We start from the raw sequence: 23,007 nt of genomic DNA, 5'->3' as shown, positions 1-23,007 counted from the left end.
TATACAATAACTCAAATTCATAGAAGAAAATGAAGAATGCTGGAAATGTTAACAACAGGGTAAAAAGAGAAGATAGCATGAATACTTCTTTGTTTAATTTCATTGAAAATCTTAATATTGTATATACTGATAATAGTTAAAATGGTAATGTTGGGATAATACCAAATAGAGATAAAAGATATTTGACAATAACAGTACAAAGGAAGAAAAAAAAAATGGGGCTATACTGGAGCAAAGATGCTACATTTATGTGAAATTAGTCATGCTAATGGGATGTAGTTTCTGTAGCAACCATAAAGAAAATAACAGAGATTGTTCAATGGATAAAAACACAAGATCCAACTCTAGGCTGTCTATAAGAGATATATTTCATATTCAAAGACACAAACAGTGAAAGGATGATAAAAGATACATCATACAAAAAGTAACCATAAAAGAACTAGAGATATATTATTATCAGGCAAAGAAGTCTTCGAGACAAAAAAAAAAAGTCATACTAAAAAAGAACATTTCATAATGATAAAAAGGTTTACAGGAAGATGTAACAAAACAGCAGAATATATCCTTTTTATATGCACATGCAGTTTTTTTTTTTTTGGATAATCCAACTGATTAAGAAAAAAACAAGGCCCATAAAGTATACAATGATTTAAATATCAATACCTGAAAGTGTGTTTACTAACAACAATGCAATTAAACTAGAAATTAAGAAGAGAAATTAATTTGGAAAACCTCCAAATATTTTGAAATTAAACAAGAAAACTTAACAACCCATGAGTCGAAGAAGAAATCACAAATAAAATAAGGAAATACTTAGTTCTGAATAAAAATTTAAAATACAACATATTTGTTGTATAAAAAGTCATGGTATGTCACTAAAGCGGTACTTTGAGGGAAATTTATAGCTTAGCATGCCAGATAAGCAAGGAAGAAGGCTATACAAATCAACAATCTACCATAGGAAACTAAAAGAAGACAAGCAAATTAAAACTAAAGCAATCACATGGAAGGAAATATTAAGGTTGACGCAAAAATCAATGAAATAAAAAAATACATAAATAAAGTTAATGAAAGCGAAAGTTTATTCTTTGAAAAGATCAATATAACTGATAAACCTTTAGCTAGGCTGACTGACCAACACAAAAAAGAGAGAAGATACAAATTACAAAATCAAGAATGAGTAAGGAGACATCCTACAGAAATAAAAATGATTATAAAGAAATATCATAAATAACATACAAACAAATGTGCAATATGCATGAAATAAAGCATTGTCTGAAAGAGACAAATTACCATAAAGAATCAACAAGGAATAGAAAATTTGGATAGATCTATAATAAGTTTAATTAGTAAATGAAAATCTTCACACAAAGGAAAACCTAGGCTTAAAGGACTTCCATGGTGAATTCTATCAAATTAATAAAACAAGACAAAACCAAAAAAACACAATCTTCCATAAACTCTTTCAGAAAATAGAGCAGGAGGGAACATTTTCCAGTTCTCTGAGGCTAGTAAGCATATTAATACCCCTTATGAAAGTAGACACAAAAATCCCTAACAAAATATTAGCAAACTAAATCCAGTAGCATAGAAAAAACATTATATCCCATGACCATGTGGAATTTTCCCAGATTGCAAGATTGGTCTAATATCTGAAAATGAATGAATATAATACCTTATATCAATAAAAAAGCCTGTATTTTTATCTCAATTGAAGCAGAAAAAATGAAATCAAACAATCAATCACAATAAAAACACCTAACAAAACCAGGTTAGAAGGGAATCTCATCCTACTAACGGGTATCAATATAAAAAACTTACAGCTAATGACATTATACTTAATTTTAAAGACTAATTATTTTCCCATTAAGATCAGGAATAAAAGTAAAGCTGTCCTCTCTCACCACTTTTACTCAATATTGTACTGCAGATTCTATTCAGTACAATAGGCCAATAAAAAAATTAAGAGTGCCTTTGTTCACAAATGGCATGATCCTTTATGAAAGAAGCTACAAAAACAAAACCCCCAAACTACAGAACTAATGAAAGTATTTTATAATTTTGCAGTAATAAAATAATATTTTACATATTAATAAGGAAGAGTCTAGAACAAAAATTAAGGACACGATTCCCATTATAACAAAATAAAAATGAAAACAAAAATAAATTTAACAAAAGTAGTATAAGACGTACACTGAAAATAATAAAAATTGCTAAGAGAAACTACAGAATATGTAAATAAATGGAGATACAACCTATATTCACAGAATGGAAAATTCAATATAATGAGGAAGGAAATTCTCTCCAAATTGGTGTACTGATTCATTATATTCTCTATCAAAATTCCAGCAAGATTTTGTGTAAAAATTGACAATTTGATTATAGAATTTATATAGAAATGTAAAGAATCTATAATAGTCATAACAATTTTGAAAAACAAAGTAAAAGGACATAACACTACCTAATTTTAAAAACTTACTCTAAAAGAAAAATACTGTATGCTCTCACTTATATGTAGACTCTAAAAATGCTAAACTAATAGAAATAGAGAGTAGAAAGGTGGTCACCAGATGCTGGGGTGGGAGGAAACTGGGGAGATGTTGGTCAAAGAGTACAAACTTCTAGTTATAAGATAAATAGGTTCTAGGGACCTAATGTACACCATACCATGGTGACTACAGTTAACAATACTGTAGTACACAGTTGAAAGTTGCTAAGGGAGTAATTCTTAAATGTTATCACCACCTAAATTGTAAAAGGTAATTACTTGAGATGATAGAGGTATTAACTAACCTTATTGTGATAATCATTTCACAATATATTATGTGTTTCAAAGAATCTTGTTGTACACCTTAAACTTACATATGTTATATGTCAATTACATCTCAACAAAGCTTTTAAGAAATACCTTAAAAGTACTGTAATCAATACAGCTGGTAAGAGTTTAAGGACAAATTAGAAAATCCAGAAATAAAACTTTGCATTCATGGTCATTTGATTCCCAAGAAAAGTGCTAAAGCAACTCAGCTGAAGAACAGCCTTTCACCAATAGTGCTTGTAAAAATGAATATCTATATGCAAAAAGTGTCCTTATATTGCACCATAAACAAGAATTAACTTAAAAAAATCATTCATATAAATTAACTTAAATGATTAAACTTCTAGAATAAAACACAGAAGAACAGTTTGGGTTAGGAAAAATGTTCACAGATATGACATCAAAAGCATCACCATAGAAGAAAAATTGATAAATTACTGCATTCAAATTGAAAACTTTTGTTCTTCAAAAGGTATCATTAAGAAAATGAAAGGAAAGCCAAAGGCTGGGGAAAAATACGAAAATCATTTATGTGATAATGCACCTGTATCAAGAATACAAAAAGTACTCCTACAAAATCCCTCTTGATAATTGTTAGAATAAAAAGACAGACAATCAGTACGGATAAAAAAGACTTCAACAACAACCATCAACCAAGTTTGACCTAATTGACATAAAAACAAAACCATGATACATACTCTTTTCCTATGCAAATAAAAAATTTATCAAGATAGAACATACTATGGGCCATAAAACAAATATCAATAAACTTAAAAGCATTCAAGTCACATAAAGTATGTTCTCTGACTAGAATGAACTTAAGTTAGGAGACAATAACAGAAAGTTCTGAGATATTTGCAAATATATACCAAACTTCTAAATAATCCATGACCTAAAGAAACAAGTCCAGATGGAAATTAGAAAGTATTCTGAACTAAATGAAAATGGAAACACAACATATCCAAATTTAGGGGATACAGCTATAGCACGGCTAAGAAAGAAATTTATAGGAGTAAAAATTAATAGGAGAGAAAAAAGTAAGGCCTTATATCAGTGATATCCATTTCCCCCCTGAGAAACTAAAGGGCAGAGGAAGGAAACCCAAAGAACAGTAAAAGAATAGTAATCAAGTGAAACAGAAAACAGAAAAATAGAGAAGTACAATTAACCAAAATCTCATTTTCTAAGAAAATATAAATATAATTGATTAGCTCTAGACAGACTGATATGTGAGAGATGAAACCACCAATACTATGAACAACTTTATGCTGATATTTCTTGAATATACTTCAACAACTTAGATGAATCTATCATTTTTTGTAAGACAAACTGAACAGTCTTATATCTACTAAAGAAATTTAATTTGTAGTTTAAAACATCCTTACAAAGAAAACTCTAGAACCCAATGGTTTAATTCCTATCAGAGGAAGAAATAATACCAATTTTATTCAACTGTTCCAGAAAATTAAAAAGGAGAGAATACATCACAACTCATTCTACAAAGCCAGCATCACATTGGTACCAAAAACAGTCAGAGACACTCAGTAAAATAAAAGAGTTATAGACATATATCCCCCTTAAACACAGATACAAAAATTCCTAGGGAAATTTCAGCAAATGACATCCAACAAGATAAAAAAAGAATAATAGAGAAAGGAGTGGCCAAGATGGAGGAGTAGAAAGATGCTAAACTCACCTCCTCTCACCAGCACACCAAAATCACAATAATTTTCAGAACAATCATCAATTGTTGTAAGATGTAACTTACATCACTGAAGACTGTAACTTACCAGAGAAGATTTTGTACAACAAAAGACATAAAGAAGGAACCACAACAAGACCAGCAGGAGGGGCAGACTCGCAATATAATCAAATCCCATACCTGGGTGGGCAACCCACATACTAGAGAATAATTGTATTGTAAAGGGTCTCTCACAAGAGTGAGAGTTATGAGCCCCACATCAGGCTGTCTAGGTTGGGGGTCCAGCACTGGGCAGAGAAGCCCCAAGAGCATTTGGCTTTAAAGGCCAGGAGGGCTTGATTACAGGAGGTCCACAGGACTGGGGAAAATAAAGACTTAACTCTTAAAGGGTGCATACAAAATCTCACGTGCACTGGGGCAAAGGGCAAAAGCAGTAATTTGATAGGAGCCTGGGCCAGACCTACCTGCTGGTCTTGGAGGGTCTCCTGTGGAGGCTGGGGGCAGCTGTGGCTCACCCTGGGGACATAGACACTGGTGACAGACATATCAGGGAGTATTCATTTGAATGAATGCTTGGGGAGGCTAACATCTGGCTTCGGGCATCAGCACAAGAGCTGGCCCCATCCAATAGCCTATAGGCTCCAGTGCTGGGATGCCTCAGGTCAAAAAACTAACTGGATGGGGACACATCCCCATCCATCACCAGACAGGATTCCTAAGATTTCCTGAACCAACATCCACCTGAAGACAGGCCTCTAGACAAGGCCCTGACCATCAGAGAGCCAAAACCCAGCTCTACCCCTCCCACTAGGAAGCCTACACAAGCCTCTAGACCAGTCTCACCCACCAGGAGGCAGACACCAGAAACAAGAAAACTACACTCAGCTTGCAGACTGAATTTGGAAATGCAGGCCAGACATTACCCTGGGACCAACTAGGCCCTGGTCCTTGGATTACAAGAGGGGAGTGCACTGCTGGGAAGCACAGGATGTAACCTACAGAGGGGCACTTCTACAAGGTCGAGACATCACTGAAGACATCAAACAGGAAATCAGAAATTACCCTGAGACAAATGAAAACAAAAACACAACAATCCAAAACTTATGGGACACAGGAAAAGCAGTTCTAAGAGGGAAGTTTACAGCGATACAAATTTACCTCAGGAAACAAGAACAATCTCAAGAGAAATGTAACCAACTTACCACAGACATAAAAATACAAATAGCAATTTAGACAAAATGAGGTGACAGAGGAATATGTTTCAGATGAAGGAACAAGACAAAACTACAGAATAACAACTAAGTGACGTGGAGTCAGGCAATCTACCTGAGAAAGAATTCAGAGTAATGATTGTAAAGATGATAAAAGGTACTGGGACGAGAATGGATGCATGGAGCGAGAAATTAGGAGTTTTTAACAAAGAATTAGAAAATATAAAGAAAAACCAAACAGAATTGAAGAATACAATAACTGAAATGAAAAACACAATAGAAGGAATCAATAGCAGACTAGATGAGGCAGAAGAATGTATCAGTGAGCTGGAAAATAGAGTAGTGAAAATCACTGCCACGGAATAGAAAAAAGAAAAAAGAATGAAATGAAATGAGCAAGTTTGAGAACTAAAGCACACTAATATTCACATTATAGGGGTCCCAGAAGGAAAAGAGAGAGAAAGAATCTGAGAAAATATTTGAAGAGATAATAGCTGGAAAGTTCCCTAACCTAGGAAAGAAAACAGTCTCCCAAGTCCAGGAAGTAGAGAGTCCCATACAGGATTAACCCACAGAGGAACACACCTAGACACATTGTACTCAATTAACAAAAGTTAAAGATAAAGAGAGAGTATTAAAAGCAACAAGGGAAAAGCAACAAATTAAATACAAGGGAACTACGATAAGGCTACCAGCTGATTTTCCAGCAGAAACTCTGCAGGCCAGAAGGGAGGGGCACAATATTACTTAAAGTCATAAAAGAGAAAAACCTATAACCAAGAATACTCTACCAGCAAGGCTCTTGTTCAGATCTGATGGACAAATCAAAAGCTTTACAGACATGCAAATGCTAAAAGACTAGCTTCACAACAAATGCTCAAGGAACTAGGGTGAAAAAAAAGGCCACAACTAGAAACAAGAAAAGGACAAAATTGAAAAGCTCACTGGTAAAGGGAAACATATAATAGGGGTAGGAAATCATCCATATACAAAGCTGGTAGGGAGATTAAAAGACAAAGGTAATAAAATCATTTGTATCCAAAAAAAACAACGACAGTTAAGGGATACATAAAAAAATTAGATATAAAATATAAGATCAAAAACAGTTATTGTGAGGGGAGGGGAGTACAAATGCAGGGTATCTAAAATGCATTTGAAATTAAGATATCAACAACTTAAAACAAAAACATATATATAGACTGCTATACAAAAACCTCATGGTAACCACGAACCAAAACATGTAATAGATATACACACAAAAAAGAAAAAGGAATCCAAACATAACACTAAAGACAGTCATCAAGTCACAAGGGAAGAGAACAAAAAAAGAAAGGAGAAAAAAAAAGACCTACAAAAACAAATCCAAAACAATTAACAAAATGGCAATAAGAACATACACATTGATAATTACCTTAAATGTAAATGGATTAAATGCTCTAACCAAAAGACACAGACTGGCTGAATAGATGCAAAAAACAGGATCCATATGTGTGCTGCCTTCAAAGAGACTCACTTCAGATCTAGAGACACATACAGACTGAAAGTAAGGGGATGGAAAAAGTTATTCCACACAAATGGAAATCAGAAGGAAGGTGGAGTAGCAATACTCATATCAGACAAAATAGACTTTAAAATAAAGACTGTAACAAGATACGAAGAGGGACGCTACTTGATGATCAAAGGATCAATCCAAGAAGAAGATATAACAATTGTAAATATATATGCATCCAACGTTGGAGCACCTAAATATATAAGGCAAATGATAACAGATGCAAAAGGAGAAACTGACTGTAACAAAATAACATTTGGGGACTTTAACACCCGACTTACACCAAAGGACAGATCATCCAGATAGAAAATCAATCAAGAAACACAGGCCTTAAATGACACCTCAGATGGACTTAATTGATATTCAGAGCACATTCCATCTGAAAGCAGCAGAATACACATTCTTTTCAAGTGTACATGGAACATACTCCAGGACAGATCACATGCTGGGTCACAAAGCAAGCTTTGGTAAATTTAAGAAAACTGAAATCAGATCAAGCATCATTTCTGACCACAACTCTATGAGGCTAGAAACCAACTTCAAGAAAAAAACTGTAAAAAACACAAACGTGTGGAGGCTGAACAATATCCTACTGAACAACCAATGGTTCACTGAAGACATCAAACAGGAAATCAAAAATGACCCAGAGACAAATGAAAACAAAAACACAACAATCCAAAACTTATGGGACACAGGAAAAGCAGTTCTAAGAGGGAAGTTTATAGTGATACAAACTTACCTCAGGAAACAAGAACAATCTCAAAGAGACAACCTAAATTTACACCTAAAGCAACTAGAGGAAGAAGAACAAACAAAACCCAAGGTTAGTAAAAGGAAAGAAATCATAAAGATTAGAGTAGAAATAAATGAAATAGAAACGAAGAAAACAATAAGACAAGATCAATGAAACTAAAAGCTGGTTCTCTTAAAATATAAACGAAATTGATAAACCTTTAGCCAGTCTCATCAATAAAAAAAAGAGAGGGCCCAAATCAACAAAATTAGAAATTAAAAAGGAGAAGTGACAACTGACACCAAAAAAATACACAGAACCGTAAGAGGCTACTACAAGCAACTCTATGCCAAAAAAATTGATAACCTAAAAGAAAGGGACAAATTCTTAGAAAGGTACAATCTCCCAAGCCTGAACCAGGAATAGAAAATAGGAACAGACCAATTACAAACACTGAAATGAATCTGTGATTAAAAAACTCCCATCAAACAAAAGTCCAGGACAGAAAGCTTCATATCAAATATTTAGAGAGGAGTTAACACCTATCCTTCTGAAACTATTTCAAAACATTGCAGAGAAGGAACACTTCCGAGCTCATTCTATGAGGCTACATCACCCTGATACCAAAAACAGACAAAAATATCACACACACAAAAAATTACAGGCCAATATCACTGATGAACATAGATGCAAAAATCCTCAACAAAATACTAGTGATCTGAACCCAACAATACATTAAAAGGATCATACACCATGATCAAGTGGGATTTATCCCAGAGATGCAAGGATTTTTCAATAACCTCAAATCAATCAATGTGAGACACCACATTAACAAACTGAAGAATAAAAACTGTATGATAATCTCAATAGATGCAGAAAAGCTTTTGATAAAATTCAACATCCATTTATGATAAAAACTCTTTAGAAGGTGGGCATAGAGGCAACACACCTCTACATAATAAAGGACATATATGACAAACAGACAGCTAACATCATACTCAATGGTGAAAAACTGAAAGCATTTCCTCAAAGTTCAAAAAGAAGACAAGAATGCCACTCTCGCCACTTTTATTCAACATAGCTTTAGAAGTCCTAGCCAAGGTAATCAGAGAAGAAAAAGAAACAGAAGTAATCCAAATTGGAAAAGAAGATGTAAAACTGTAACTGTTTGCACATGACATGATGCTATACATAGAAAATCCTAAAGATGCTACCAGAAAACCATTAGTCCTCATCGATGAATTTGGTAAAGTTCCTGGATACAAAACATATAGAAATCTGTTGCATTTCTATACCCTAACAACAAAACATCAGAAAGAGAAATTAAAGGAACAATCCCGTTTGTTATCGCTTCAAAAAGAATAAAATACCTAGGAATAAACCTACAAAAGGAGGCAAAAGACCTGTACTCTGAAAAGTATAAGACACTGGCAAAAAGAAATTGAAGACAACACAGATGGAAAGATATACTGTGTTCTTGGATTGGAAGAATATTTTTTTAATTAAAATTTTTTTAATTTATCTTTTAAAAATTGAAGTATAGTTTATTTACAATGTTGTGTTAGTTTCAGGTGTACACAATAATTCAGCTATACACGCAGACACACACACATACACATATATACATTTTTTTCAGATTCTTTACCCTTGTAAGTTATTACAAAATATTGAGTATAGGTCCCTGTGCTATGCAGTAGGTCCTCATTCGTTATCTACTTTATATATAGTAGTGTTTATATGTTAATCCTAACCTCCTAATTCCTCTCTCCCTCCATTCCCCTTTGGTAACCATAAGTTTGTTTTCTATGTCTGTGGGTCTATTTGTTTTATAATTAACTTCACTTGTATCTTCCATTTATCTGTCGATGGACATTTAGGCTGCTTCCATATTTTGGCTATTGTAAATAGTGCTGCTATGAACAATGGGGTGTATGTATCTCTTTAAGTTATAGTTTCCTCTGAATATATGCCCAGGAGTGGGATTCCAGGATCATATGGTAACTTTATGTTTAGTTTTTTAAGGAACCTCCATGGTGTTCTCCATAGAGGCTGCACCAATTTACATTCTCACCAACAGTGTAGGACGGTTCCTTTTTCTCCACACCCTCTCCAGCATTTATTATTTGTAGACATTTTGATGATGGCCATTCTGACTGGAGTGTGGTGATACCTCACTGTAGTTTTGATTTGCATTTCTCTAATAATTATGATGTTGAGCATCTTTTCTTGTGCCTGTTGCCATCTGTATGTCTTCTCTGGAAAAACGTCTATGTAGGTCTTCTGCCCAGTTTTTTGATTTTTTTTTTTTTTTGAGCTGTATGACCTGTTTGTATATTTTGGAAATTAATCCCTTGGTGGTGCACTGTTTGTAAATATATTCTCCCATTCCATAAGTTGTCTTTTCATTTTGTTTATTATTTACTTTGCTGTGCAAAAGCTTTTAAATTTAATTAGGTCCCATTTAAAAAGTATTTGTTTTTATTTCCATGATTCTAGGAGACAGATCTAAAACAATCTTGCTGCGAATTATGTCAAAGAGTGTTCTGCCTATGTTTTCCTCCTGGAGTTTTATAGTAACTGGTCTCACATTTAGGTCTTTAATCCATTTGAGTTTAGCTTTGTATATGGTGTTAGAGAATGTTCTAATTTCATTCTTTTACATGTAGCTATCCAGTTTATCCAGCACCACTTCCTTTTTTTTAAATGATTCACTTTTTTATATAAATTTATTTTGTTTATTCATTTGGTTATGCCAGGTCTTAGTCACAGTTCGCGGGTTCCTTAGTTGTGGCATGCATGTGGGATCTAGTTCCCTGACCAGGGATCAAACCTGGGCCCCCTGCACTGGGAGCATGGAGTCTTAACCACTGCACCACCAGGGAAGCCCCTGGCACCACTTCTTGAAGAGACTGTCTTTTCTTCATTGTATATTCTTGCATCGTTTGTTGTAGATTAATTGACTATAGGTACATGGGTTTATTTCTGGGCTTTCTATCCTGTTCCATTGATCTTTATTTCTGTTTTTGTGCAATACCATACTGTTTGGACAACTGTAGCTTTGTAGTATAGTTTGAAATCAGGGAGCCTTATTCCTCCAGGTCCGTTTTTCTTTCTCAGAATTGCTTTGCCTATTTGGGGTCTTTTGTATTTCCATACAAATTAAAATGTTTTTTGTTCTACTTCTGTGAGAAATGCCATTGGTAATTTGATAGTGATTGCTTTGAATCTGTAGATTGCCTTGTGTAGTAGAGTCATTTTAACAATATTGGAAGAATCAATAAAAAAAGAAAGATATAAATGAACTTACTTACAAAACAGAAATAGAGTGACCAACACAGAAAACAAAGTTTTGGTTACCAAAAGGGATGGGCAGGGAGAAGATAAATTAGGAGGATGGGATTAACGTATACACATTACTGTGTATAAAATGTAACAGATAACCAAGAAGGACCTAATGTATAGCACGGGGAAGTATATTCAATATTTTGTAATAACCTACAAGGGTAAAGAATCTGAAAAAAATTGATATACATTCATATAGAGTAAGTCCCCTACATACGAACCTTCAAGTTGACAACTTTCAAAGACGCGAACGTGTGTTCGCATGTCTAATCATGTAAGTTAGTTCACATGTCTGGCGTACACTGTGATGTGTGTGCATCCTCTTCAAGTGGTTGTGCTTTTGTGTACTTTACTGTACAGTAATTTATATAGTAGTAGAGTATCTTTATTTCAAGCCCAGGGTGTCTGGAAGCAAGTGTAAAAGCAGCAGTGATGTAGCTGGTACTGCTAAGAGGCACCAAGAATTGGAGGTCCACAGCAAAGACAAAGAGAGAGACAAGAGGAAGAACAAGTAACTGAAGAACTGAAGAGATTTACGATGCAGGAAATGGCAAGGGGATTTTCTTTAGTTGAGGAGGCACTGTTAATTTTTGAGGCACAGGAGCTGAATGTGGGACAGTACAGAAAGGTTATAGCAGACATTCAGGATGCAATCCAGTGCTACTGTGTCATTTATGACGAGAAAAAAAGAGCTACTACCCAGACATCACTGGATCATTTTTTCAAGAGGGTAGACAGAACTGAATCCAGCAAGGAACCAGAACCTGTGCCATCAATGTTGGGCATGAGTGAAACTGCAGCTTGCCCTCCATCTCCTGTTGCTGACGATCCTTCAGCTCTACCATCTCCCACCTCCTCTCCCTCGTCCAGTCAGTAACTCTTCTTCCCTGTTCACTTGATGCCAGCCTCTGTAAGCCAGCTATTGTACTGTACTACTGTACTTTTCAAGGTACTGTATTGCAAGATGAAAAATGTTTTATTGTTTGCGTGTTTGATTTTTACGAATTATTTGCGTGTAAAGTATTATAAACCTATTGCAGTACAGTATTGTACTGAAAAACCAATTGTGTTAGCTGGGTACCTAGGCTAACTTTGTTGGACTTAACAAATTGGACTTACGAACACACTCTCGGAATGGAACTCATTTGTATGTAGGGGACTTACTGTATATATCTATATATCTATACATACATCTATATCTATCTATCTATATCTATCTCTATATATATATCTGAATCACTTTGCTGTATATCTGAAACTAACAGGACATTGTAAATCATCTACATTTGAAAAAAAATGACTTTATAGCAATAAAAAGATTTAAATGAAGAAAAATAATATATCATGATTATGTGTGTGGGTTTTATCCCAAGAATTTCAGGTTGAGTTAACATTTAAAAAATCAACCAATTTAATTCACCACATTAACACTCTTCAAAAAAAAAAACTACATAATGATCTCAAAAGATGGAGAGAAGTATTTGACAAAATTCAATATCCATTCCTAACAAAGTGTCAGAAAACTAGGGATAGGAAACTTCCTCAACCAGATAAAGTTAATCTACAAAAAACTTACAGTTAAGTCTTAAGGATGAAAGACCTTAATTTTATTAGTGAAAGAAGCCAGACCAAGACACGAACAAAAATCAGGAGTACAAAGTGTAAATTCCATTTCTATAAAATTCTAGAAAATGTAAACAAATCAGTTAGGAAGGAGATCATTGATTGCTTAAGGATGGGGAAGGGGGAGAGTGGCAGCAAAGGAGGAATTACAAAGTGGTAGGAGAAAACTTCTGAGGATAATGGATATATTCATTATCTTGCCTGTGGTAGTTTTACAGGTAGGGGTTTGTGTGTTGTGTGTGTGTGAAAAGTCATCAAATCATGCACTTAAATGTACTGTTTATTTTATGTTAATTATACGTCTATAAAGCTGTAATTTAAAAAAAGACTGCATGGCAGGTATATGGAAATTTTTGTTTTGAAAATAAATTTGTTGATAATTCATTACATGCATGGTTTATGTAAGAAAGAGGATGTGACACTCCATTCAAAGAATTCATATTCAAAGTAAAAGGCTTGGTTCTATTTCAAAAGTTTTACATTTTCAGTTAAAATGTTTTAAGGTAAATTATCAAAGTTACAAATTTTTCCTTTTTTAAAAAAATAATCTCCCTGTTTTAATTAACTTTTAAAACTAACTGGCCAATTAAAGTCTTAAATGTGTCTAAAAACAGTGCATCTATTATCTGTGTCTATCTGCCTAAACATATCAAATCACGCCTAATTAATAGAAGGCAACAAGCGTATGTATATGATTCATTAATTCTCCATGAAATACGCTCATGTAGTATTTTAATAGGTCACACATTTCACAGAAGGACAACTTGCAATGGAGCATGACAAAAATACTTCAGAAATACTTTGACCCTATTTTCTTGTGTATAGTTGAAGGTAAAGAAGAGTGATGTTTTAAAGATGCTGCATTATCTGCAGAGGTGCCCTCTACTGTACTCATTTCTGCCATCTTAACCAACACATTTTTAAAACACTGTTGGTTAATTTGATCATATAACAAGATGAGTACAAAAGGGCCACAAGCAGGGAATTTAATTTTTTCAAATATGAAGACAACCAAATCTTATTAAGGTCACATTAACTTAATGATATCTTATTAATATTACATCAGTACAAATGCAAGTACATAGGATCTCTAACAGTATATGTTCTGAATCTGGAAGAGTGTGGCAATGATGGTGGTGGTACAATTTTGACCACAGTTAATAGTACACTTATTTAGCTTTTATACCCAAAGCTGTTTTCCAGTTAACAAAACAAATAATTAGAAAGTTTATATTTTTATTGCCTAGGACTACAAAGAAGCAATAAATTATTTAAGTTAAAAATGTTCTAAATGATTTTTAAAATCCCTTACCGGTATCTATGAACAAATATACCCTTAAAAATAGAGTTCATCATATTTTCGATTTCATCCTGATTTTCTTGTAGCTGAAATGAAAAATAAATAAAAATATAAATTAAAATACTGATCATTTTATTTGTAATAAAGAGTTCCAATTGTTTTTAATTCCTGATTATTCTCATTCTGGGTAATTTTCAATCTTTTTTCTCATATATTGTGCAACAGATGTCTGAAATTAACCATATTCTTTCATTATTTCTATAGCTTTTCTACATTGGCTTAAAACCACTTTCTGTCTCTTTCAACATGTATTACACAATGACTAAAAAGGAGTGGTGTGGTTAAGTGTGACCAGATTACTACCACAAAATATCACCTGCTTTCGGAATAGGCCTCAATTTCTTTACCTCTCCTGTCCAAACCAGGTCCCCTGCTTGGTTTTACATTTCTTGGTAACAGATCATCCTCGATTACCATATTTGCCACTGTGTAAGAAAGTTCCTATTCCACCTAAAGTATCCAAATATTACTCTGCGTCTGATTAGCAACAAACTGAGCATTGGTCAAATTCCCAATATAGGAGGAACAGCAGAAGATAGCAAGGACACTAGCCATTAGTGGTGAAATGCAGCAACAAAATAAAATACTATAGAAAAGATATAAACAAATTTCAGGCAATACTACACATCAAAGTTAAAGTTTGAGTTTACTACTCAAAAGGAACAAAAGCACTGATACAAAATCACATTCAAGATGATAGTTTTTCTTTTAATTTGTTCTGCAGTGAAATATTTGCTTTTAGTGCATTTATACAAATGTGACAATAAAATTCCTTCAGACTTTCTCTTTTGCTATATGCTTTGTTTTGGGTTTTACTGAAATAACTTTGGGAATACCTTTATAGTAAATCATTCAAATTACTGAAACTTACTATAAGTTCTAATTTTGCTGCATTTATTATACAAAAAATTAAATAATTTATAAGAGATACAGTTTGGTTAGCAGTTCTTACTAAAGTAGAGTTCCAAAACTTACTTACAATTATTTCTAGTATAGAATGTGCTATGAGTTGTACTGTGTTCCTCAAAAATTCATATGCTGAAGTCTTAACTCCCAGAACCTCAAACCTTATTTGGAAATAGGATTGTAGCAGATGTAATTAGTTAAGATGGGTTCATACTGGAGTAAGATGGGCCCCAAATCAAATATGACTGTCTCCTTTTTATAATGGAGAAATTTAGAGACACACACACAGTGAGAAGGCCATGTGAAGATTAGAGTTATCTGCCAGCTCTAGCCTATACAACTGTGAGACAATAAATTTCTGTTCTAAAGAAAAATCAGGGACTTCCCTGGTGGTGCAGTGGTTGGACTTGAACCCTGGTCTGGGAAGATCCCACATGCCACGGAGCAACTAAGCCCATGTGCCACAACTACTAAAGCCGGTGCACCTAGAGCACCTGCTCTGCAACAAGAAAAGCCACTGCAATGAGAAGCCCCCGCTCTCCGCAACTAGATAAAGCCCGCGTGCAGCAATGAAGACCCAATGCAGCCAAAAATAAATAGAATTTAAAAATAATAATAATTAAAAAAAAAGAAAAATCAGTTTGTGGTATATGCTACAGCAGTCCTAGCACTCCAATACAGCACAGACCATAATTTAATCATAAGTTTGTTGCTTCCTGCTGCCTGTTATAACCCATTATTTATTGACAGCAATATATTTATAGCATTGAGACATTATTCTTTTCTCAAGTTAAAATACAGACTAACACTGTACATCTAAAATTTCATTTCTGATTGGATGAATAAAAATGTTGCCTACTAAAAATCCAGTTTAAAATCTCTTTCAACACATTTATAAGAAAATTTCACTGTAAAATTGGAACCAATCTTATTATTAACAGAAATGTCTCATACATCTACTAATATATAGTCTTTGGCTTTCTCCTGCAATGCATCTTTGCTGGCCCCTAGTTCTGATGTTAGTATTTACTGTGCTTTCTGGGCCCACAGCTTGATAATCTTTTTGAGTTATCTAATTCCCAGATCACCTTCTTTCTAAAGTATGGTTGTTCTGTGTTTCTCTTCTGCCCTCAGACAGCACTCAGATAATCAAACACTGGCTGGAAGCAAATTCCAGTTTCATTTGAAAACTCTGAGCTCAAATAATCAAACTTAAAAAAAAAACTTTCAAAAATACACACAAACCTTTTTAGGAGAGTAAAAACACATATGATATATTTACTACACATTTACAGAACATAAGAATCACAGTTACTGTGAACCTTACCTCTTTGCGTTTTTGAAGTAGTAACTCCAACCTTTCGTTGGCTCTCTTCCCAATCATTTTATTTCTCTCAGCTTCATACTGTCTCTGTGTATTATCCTGATGAATACTGAGGTTTAAGGCAACATTCACCAGAGCAGTCATGAGCTTCATGGCTATGAAATAAAGTAAGATTATAGTATTTACCTGTGAATCAGAATTTCATCCATAAGATTACAAATTTATAACAGAAATGGATGATGGAAGGAAACTAGTCAACTTCTATGTTTTACAATCTAGGCATAATTTAAATAAGAAAGACGAAAAATTATTTTATAGAAATAAACTCCCCATTTTAGCCTGTGACAATTTTCTCTGCCTCAGTGTCCCTATAAGCTTGGCTCATTAACATTCCCACTTAAAAACAGACTCATCCTGGGAGTTCCCTGGTGGTCCAGTGATTAAGACTTGGTGCTTTCACTTCCGTGGCCCTGGGTTCAATCCCAGGTCGGGGAACTAAGATTCCAAAAGCTGCTCGGTGCGGCCAAAAAAAAAACTCCAAAACACCCAAAATGGACCCATCCTAATTATCAGCAGGAAGGATTTATGTAGTCTCCTCAACAACCCCTTTCCCTCACCTTCAAACATACACAACCTAAGTAAGAGCATACTAACCAAACCTTTTAGACCTTTCTTCTGACCACCAATTCTGTGTATATAATTGCTTCCTTAATACCTTTACTTAGATGCGTCAAAGTGTCTTATTTGCTTACAATCAGTTCATGACTTTTACTCCCAAAGATGGTCCTTTCCCTGTGTTCCTCACCTCAATGAATGGCATAACCTCTGATCCCTGAAAAATAGACTGAACCTACCAAAGTCATTAAATTCATTAAAAATATATTCTGTGAATTTCTGACCGGTTTCCCCAGTCACAGTGTTAATGTATTTTTAAACACTCACTTGTATTTGTAAATCTAATTAAATATTATCAAACTTCCCTTTCAAGTCCTCTGAGGAACAGGTATGACACAAACCTTAACCTTTTGTCTATTCAAATTTACTTTCATCATTGAGATGATAAGAGTGTAGGGAATTCTGGTAAAGGAATAGAAGTTTGTGATGGCAAAATGATCTCCCTTTTTTTTCATTTAGATTATTTATCTGCAAATACGAATGTTCAGTTATTAATGAGTGTTTTGGAAGAACCAATCTAAACATCTGCAAACATATAGACAACTAAAGATGAGCATGCATTTCTTTTAAAGCTTCTAAAATTTCCCTTTAATTACATATATAAACATGTATACATAATAGTGTAACTATATCTATCTATCTACACATACACACACACACACACACACACACAATTCGTTATTCGGAAACTCTATCTACATTTTGGTCAAATCCATGTTACTAGCAATGTTACTGCCCTCAAACCAAAATATAAGACAAAAATCCTAAAAACAAAATGTAAGTTAGTGAGTAGTTAGAAATGCATTTAAATGAAAATGTTTCCCTTTTCCTGAGATACGGCATCTAAATATAATAAACTGAAAAATCTTCTTGTGTTTCAAAATATAGACTAGTGATTTTACAGCATTTTACAAATTGTCAGTAGAATACCTCTGAAGGTTAAAAGTACTCTTAAAATTAATCTGTATAAAAAAGAATAGCTCAAAGGCAGAAGGGATCTGGTGCATTCAAATTGCCCAAGTCAGGGATAACAGATAACAGTTTAACAGAGCTTGTCCTAAGCATACAAAGTCATACCCAAATGCACCTTAATTCAGTTTATACTTCTAGATCTCTAAAATAAAATGACTTGAAGATCAAGGAATTGGAAAGCATTAAAATTAACACCAACTCTGGCTGGAATTCACCAGCAGAAGCTGAAATACAAATTTTCTTGAACTTAATTGTTTTTTGTCTTCAGCTATATATCTCCTTGGGAACCCAGAACCCAAACTCCAGCTGTCATTGTGTAATGACCCTCCTCCCATCCTAGGTATATATAAACAACAAAATATATCAACATACTAAAAAAAAAAGCAAAATGATCAATATATTTTCAGAAACATATTAGATATGATAGAGCAGTATTTACTGAGATGTTTATGGACCTGTAAAATTTAAACTTCACTGAAATTTTCACTTTACATACTAACATATAAGCAAATAAACAGCTATTGAGGAGAGACTTCTAACTTAACGATATAGATACAACATGGGGATTGTGATAGGGATTATTGAGTCCACTGAAAAAGGACTCATTCCTGCATAGACTGAGCACTAATTAAGTTTTACTGGTATTATTAACAGAATTTTATAAATTTTATAAATCCAGTAATTCAGCCTGGTTTCTATAATGTGGGCTTTGAAGTGCCTTCTCTTTGTCTACCAAGGAGAATACTTAATTTAGCCTTCATATTTTAACTGTTGGCTACAGAATGGCAAACTTGTTCTACCGCTGTGCTACTAAGAATGTGTTCTGCAAATATGTGTTGACCACAAATGGCTTGTTACCAGTTCATTAAAAGTATAAATTTGGAAGTAAGTTTTTAGAAATTTTTATAACAATCTGACAGAATAATCTTATGTCTACTGAATCTAGTAATAAAATGACACTAAGATCATAATTAAAAAACTAGTCTTTCACCACAGAGAGTTCAAAAAACACTTTAGTGCATCCCCATTCATTTACCAATCCACAAGTACTGAGCATTGTTTTGTGTACTAGAAGCACAAAAGTGAATGAGACAGAGTATCTGCTTCCATGATTTTTATCTTCTAGTGAGGAGAAAATAATATATCAATAGATAATATACAGAAAAAATCTATCAGTTAAAGAAAAAAAATATGGTTAAAAAAAGTAAAGTATGGTAAGAAGGACAGAGAGCAAATGGGGTGGCTAGGCCTCTCTGAAGAGCTCATATTTAAGCATGCATGAGGCAATGAGCATGATTATATGACAGAAAGTGCCCAAGGAGAGGGAATAAAAAGTGCAAAGGTTATGAGGTAAATTGTTATGAGAGGGGACTCATAAAAGAGCAAGGTACTTAGTGTGGCTGAAGCACAGAAATAGGCAGAAGCAGGAGACAAGGTTGAGGAGGAAATCAAAAGGCCAGGTTGTAAGAGTTTTACTAGGATCTAGTTAGGACTCAAGAATTAAATCTAGGGCTTCCCTGGTGGCGCAGTGGTTGGGGGTCCGCCTGCTGATGTGGGGGATACGGGTTTGTGCCCCCGCCCAGGAGGGTCCTACATGCCACGGAGCGGCTGGGCCTGCGAGCCATGGCCGCTAAGTCTGCGCATCCGGAGCCTGTGCTCCACAACGGGAGAGGCCACAACAGTGAGAGGCCTGCGAACCGCCAAAAAAAAAAAAAAAAAAAAAAAAAATCTAAATGAGTAAGACCCACTGGAAATTTTGGTGTGGGTGAGAAATAGTCTGATTTATAGTTTTAAATACTATGTGAACAGACTAGAGAAGAGTAAAAGTGGAAGAAGGGAGACCAAATAGAAGAACACTGAAAGAGAACTGAACATATTTTGCCAAAAGCTTACAATAATGATTCTCGAGTTTTTGGCCTTGAGCAACTCAGTAAAGCAATGCTAGCTTGGACTGAAGTGGTAGCAGTAGGTGGAGAGAAAGTTAGATCTGAAATATATTTTCAAGGTAGAGCTAAAAGAATATGATAATATAGGAAATGAGAGAAATAGGAAAGGCAAGGGTAATTAGAATGTCTTGTGCTTATTAGTTATCTAAGTGGAGATGGTTAATAGATATACATCATAAAAATATTGGTTTTTAGAGCCATTAAACTGGATAACATATCGATTCAATGGACGACTATTCAGCCACTAGAAAAAAATGAGGCATGATTTATATATGCTGTAAAGTCTGCCAATAAACTTCTTGGTGGAAAAAAAGGCAAGATGCCTGTCACTGTGTATATTATAATATCATTTACGCATGAAGAAGGAATGAATTATTTATTATTATGTGCCAGTCACTCTTCTAAGCTCTTTACACACACTTATTCATTTATACCTCACAACTCTATCAAGTTAAGTACTATAATTATTTCTTTTATACATAAGAGAAAACTGAGGTATAGATTAGCTAAGAGACTTGGCAATTACACAGCCAGTAACTGGCAGAGATAGAATTTGATTACAGCCGTCATGCTCCATAGTCTAAGTTCTTAACCACTACACCATACTGTCTCTCACTGAATATGTATGTGCTATCATATTCATAAAATCTTTGGAAAGATATAAAAGAAACAGGCAACTCTGGTTGTATTCGGAGAAGGGAATTTGATGGCTGAGAGCCATGGGTAGAACACTGACATTTCACCATATAACATTTTTAAATCTGGAATTTTAAATCGTATGACAGCATTACTCTCTCACCATCATTTTTTTAAATTAATTAATTTTTTATACAGCAGGTTCTTATTAGTTATCTATTTTATACATATTAGCGTATATATGTCAATCCCAATCTCCCAATTCATCCCACTGACCCCCCACTTCCCCCCCTTGGTGTCCATTTGTTTGTTCTCTACATCTGTGTCTCTATTTCTGCCTTGCAAACCGGTTCATCTGTACCATTTTTCTAGATTCCACATATACGTGTTAATATACGATATTTGTTTTGCTCTTTCTGACTTACTTCACTCTGTATCACAGTTTCTAGGTCCATCCACGTCTCTACAAATGACCCAATTTCATTCATTTTTATGGCTGAGTATATTCCATTGTATGTATGTACCACAACTTCTTTATCCATTCATCTGTTGATGGGCATTTAGGTTACTTCCATGACCTGGCTATTGTAAATAGTGCTGCAATGAACATTGGGGTGCATGTGTCTTTTTGAATTATGGTTTTCTCTGGGTATATGCCCAGTAGTGGGATTGCTAGGTCATATGGTAATTCTTAGTTTTTTAAGGAACCTCCATACTGTTCTCCATAGTGGCTGTATCAATTTACATTCCTCCCAACAGTGCAAGAGGGTTCCCTTTTCGCCACACCCTCTCCAGCATTTGTTGTTTGTAGATTTTCCGATGATGCCCATTCTAACTGGTGTGAAGTGATACCTCATTGTAGTTTTGATGTGCATTTCTCTAATAATCAGTGATGGTGAGCAGCTTTTCATGTGCCTCTTGGCCATGTGTGTGTCTTCTCTGGAGAGATGTCTATTTAGGTCTTCAGCCCATATTTTGATTGGGTTGTTTTTTTTGGCAGTGTTGGGTCTTCCTTGTTGCACGGGGGCTTTCTCTAGTTGTGGCGCATGGGCCTCTTATTGCAGTGGCTTCTCTTGTTGTGGAGCACGGGCTCTAGGCGTGCAGGCTTCAGTGGTTGTGGCACGCAGGCTCAGCAGTTGTGGCTCGCAGGCTCGGTAGTTGTGGCACACGGGCTTAGTTGCTCAAAGGCATGTGGGATCTTCCCGGACCAGGGCTTTAACCTGTGTTCCCTGCATTGGCAGGTGGATTCTTAAACACTGCGCCACCAGGGAAGTCCCAGGTTGTCTGTTTTTTAATACTGAGCTGCATGAGCTGTTTATATATTTTGGAGATTAATCCTTTGTCTGTTGATTCGTTTGCAAATATTTCCTCCCATTCTGATGGCCGTCTTTTCATTTTGTTTATAGTTTCCTTTGCTGTGCAAAGGCTTTCAAGTTTCATTAGGTCTCATTTGTTTATTTTTGTTTTTATTTCCATTACTCTAGGAAGTGGGTCAAAAAAGATCTTGCTGTGATTTCACTACCATTATTTTTTAATAGAAATAATAAAAACATGGAATTGGTTTTCACTTTATTCACTGAGGAGTGAATAAAGATAAAAACGTCTTTAGATTGAGTCTGAGATAATTCAAAATTTACAGTTTAGCTTTCTACGGTCCACCAAAACAGTGCTTCAAGAAGGAAGAAGTAGTTATGTCTTTCAAGAAAGATGACACTAAGAAGGTAACTGCTGACCTCAACAAGAGCAAAGGCAGTGAACAGGTAGATAGAAACCTGATTGGAGTGGGTTTAAAGAGAATAAGAAGAGAGTGAGTAGAGACAGTAAATAGAAATAATTCTTTAAGATTTGCTATAAAGAAAAGGAGAAAAATAGGACTGTAATTAAGGAGCATGTGGAAACAAGGGAGGGTGTGATGGTCAGTCTTATGTGGCAACTTGGCTAGGCTACGGTATCCAGTTATTTAATCAAGCACTAATCCAGGTGTTACCGTGAAGGTATTTTGTAGATAAGATTAACATCTGTAAGTAAAGGAGACTACCTTCAATAATGTGGTGGCCTCATCCAATCAGCTGAATGCCTTAAGAGCAAAAACCGAGGTTTCCTAGAAAACAATTTCTGCCTCAAGACTGTACAACTCCTGCCTAAGTTTCTAGCCTGCTGGCCCGCCCTACAGATTTTAAAATTGCCAGCTCCCAAATTGTGTGAGCCAT

The 23,007-nt window shown here is 34.8% G+C and overlaps 1 protein-coding gene across 4 annotated transcripts in view; it reads right to left on the bottom strand.

Moving 5' to 3' along the window:
* Positions 1-23,007, bottom strand: part of STAG1 (STAG1 cohesin complex component) — a 435,356-nt gene that overhangs the window by 131,870 nt on the left and 280,479 nt on the right. For 3 of the 4 annotated variants that reach the window (XM_060149789.1, XM_060149788.1, XM_060149790.1), the window contains 2 exons: positions 16,572-16,723; positions 14,291-14,364 (listed from right to left, as the gene is read on the bottom strand). In XM_060149789.1, coding sequence (XP_060005772.1) covers positions 14,291-14,364; positions 16,572-16,723 — 226 coding nt within the window. Of the gene's footprint in view, positions 1-14,290; positions 14,365-16,571; positions 16,724-17,320; positions 17,499-23,007 lie in introns of those variants that run through there. The other variant, XM_060149791.1, reaches the window with a different exon arrangement.

The sequence above is a fragment of the Lagenorhynchus albirostris genome, chromosome 5, assembly GCF_949774975.1.
Source record: "Lagenorhynchus albirostris chromosome 5, mLagAlb1.1, whole genome shotgun sequence".
Lineage (NCBI taxonomy): Eukaryota > Metazoa > Chordata > Mammalia > Artiodactyla > Delphinidae > Lagenorhynchus > Lagenorhynchus albirostris.
This window is presented reverse-complemented; position numbering and strand designations above follow the sequence as displayed.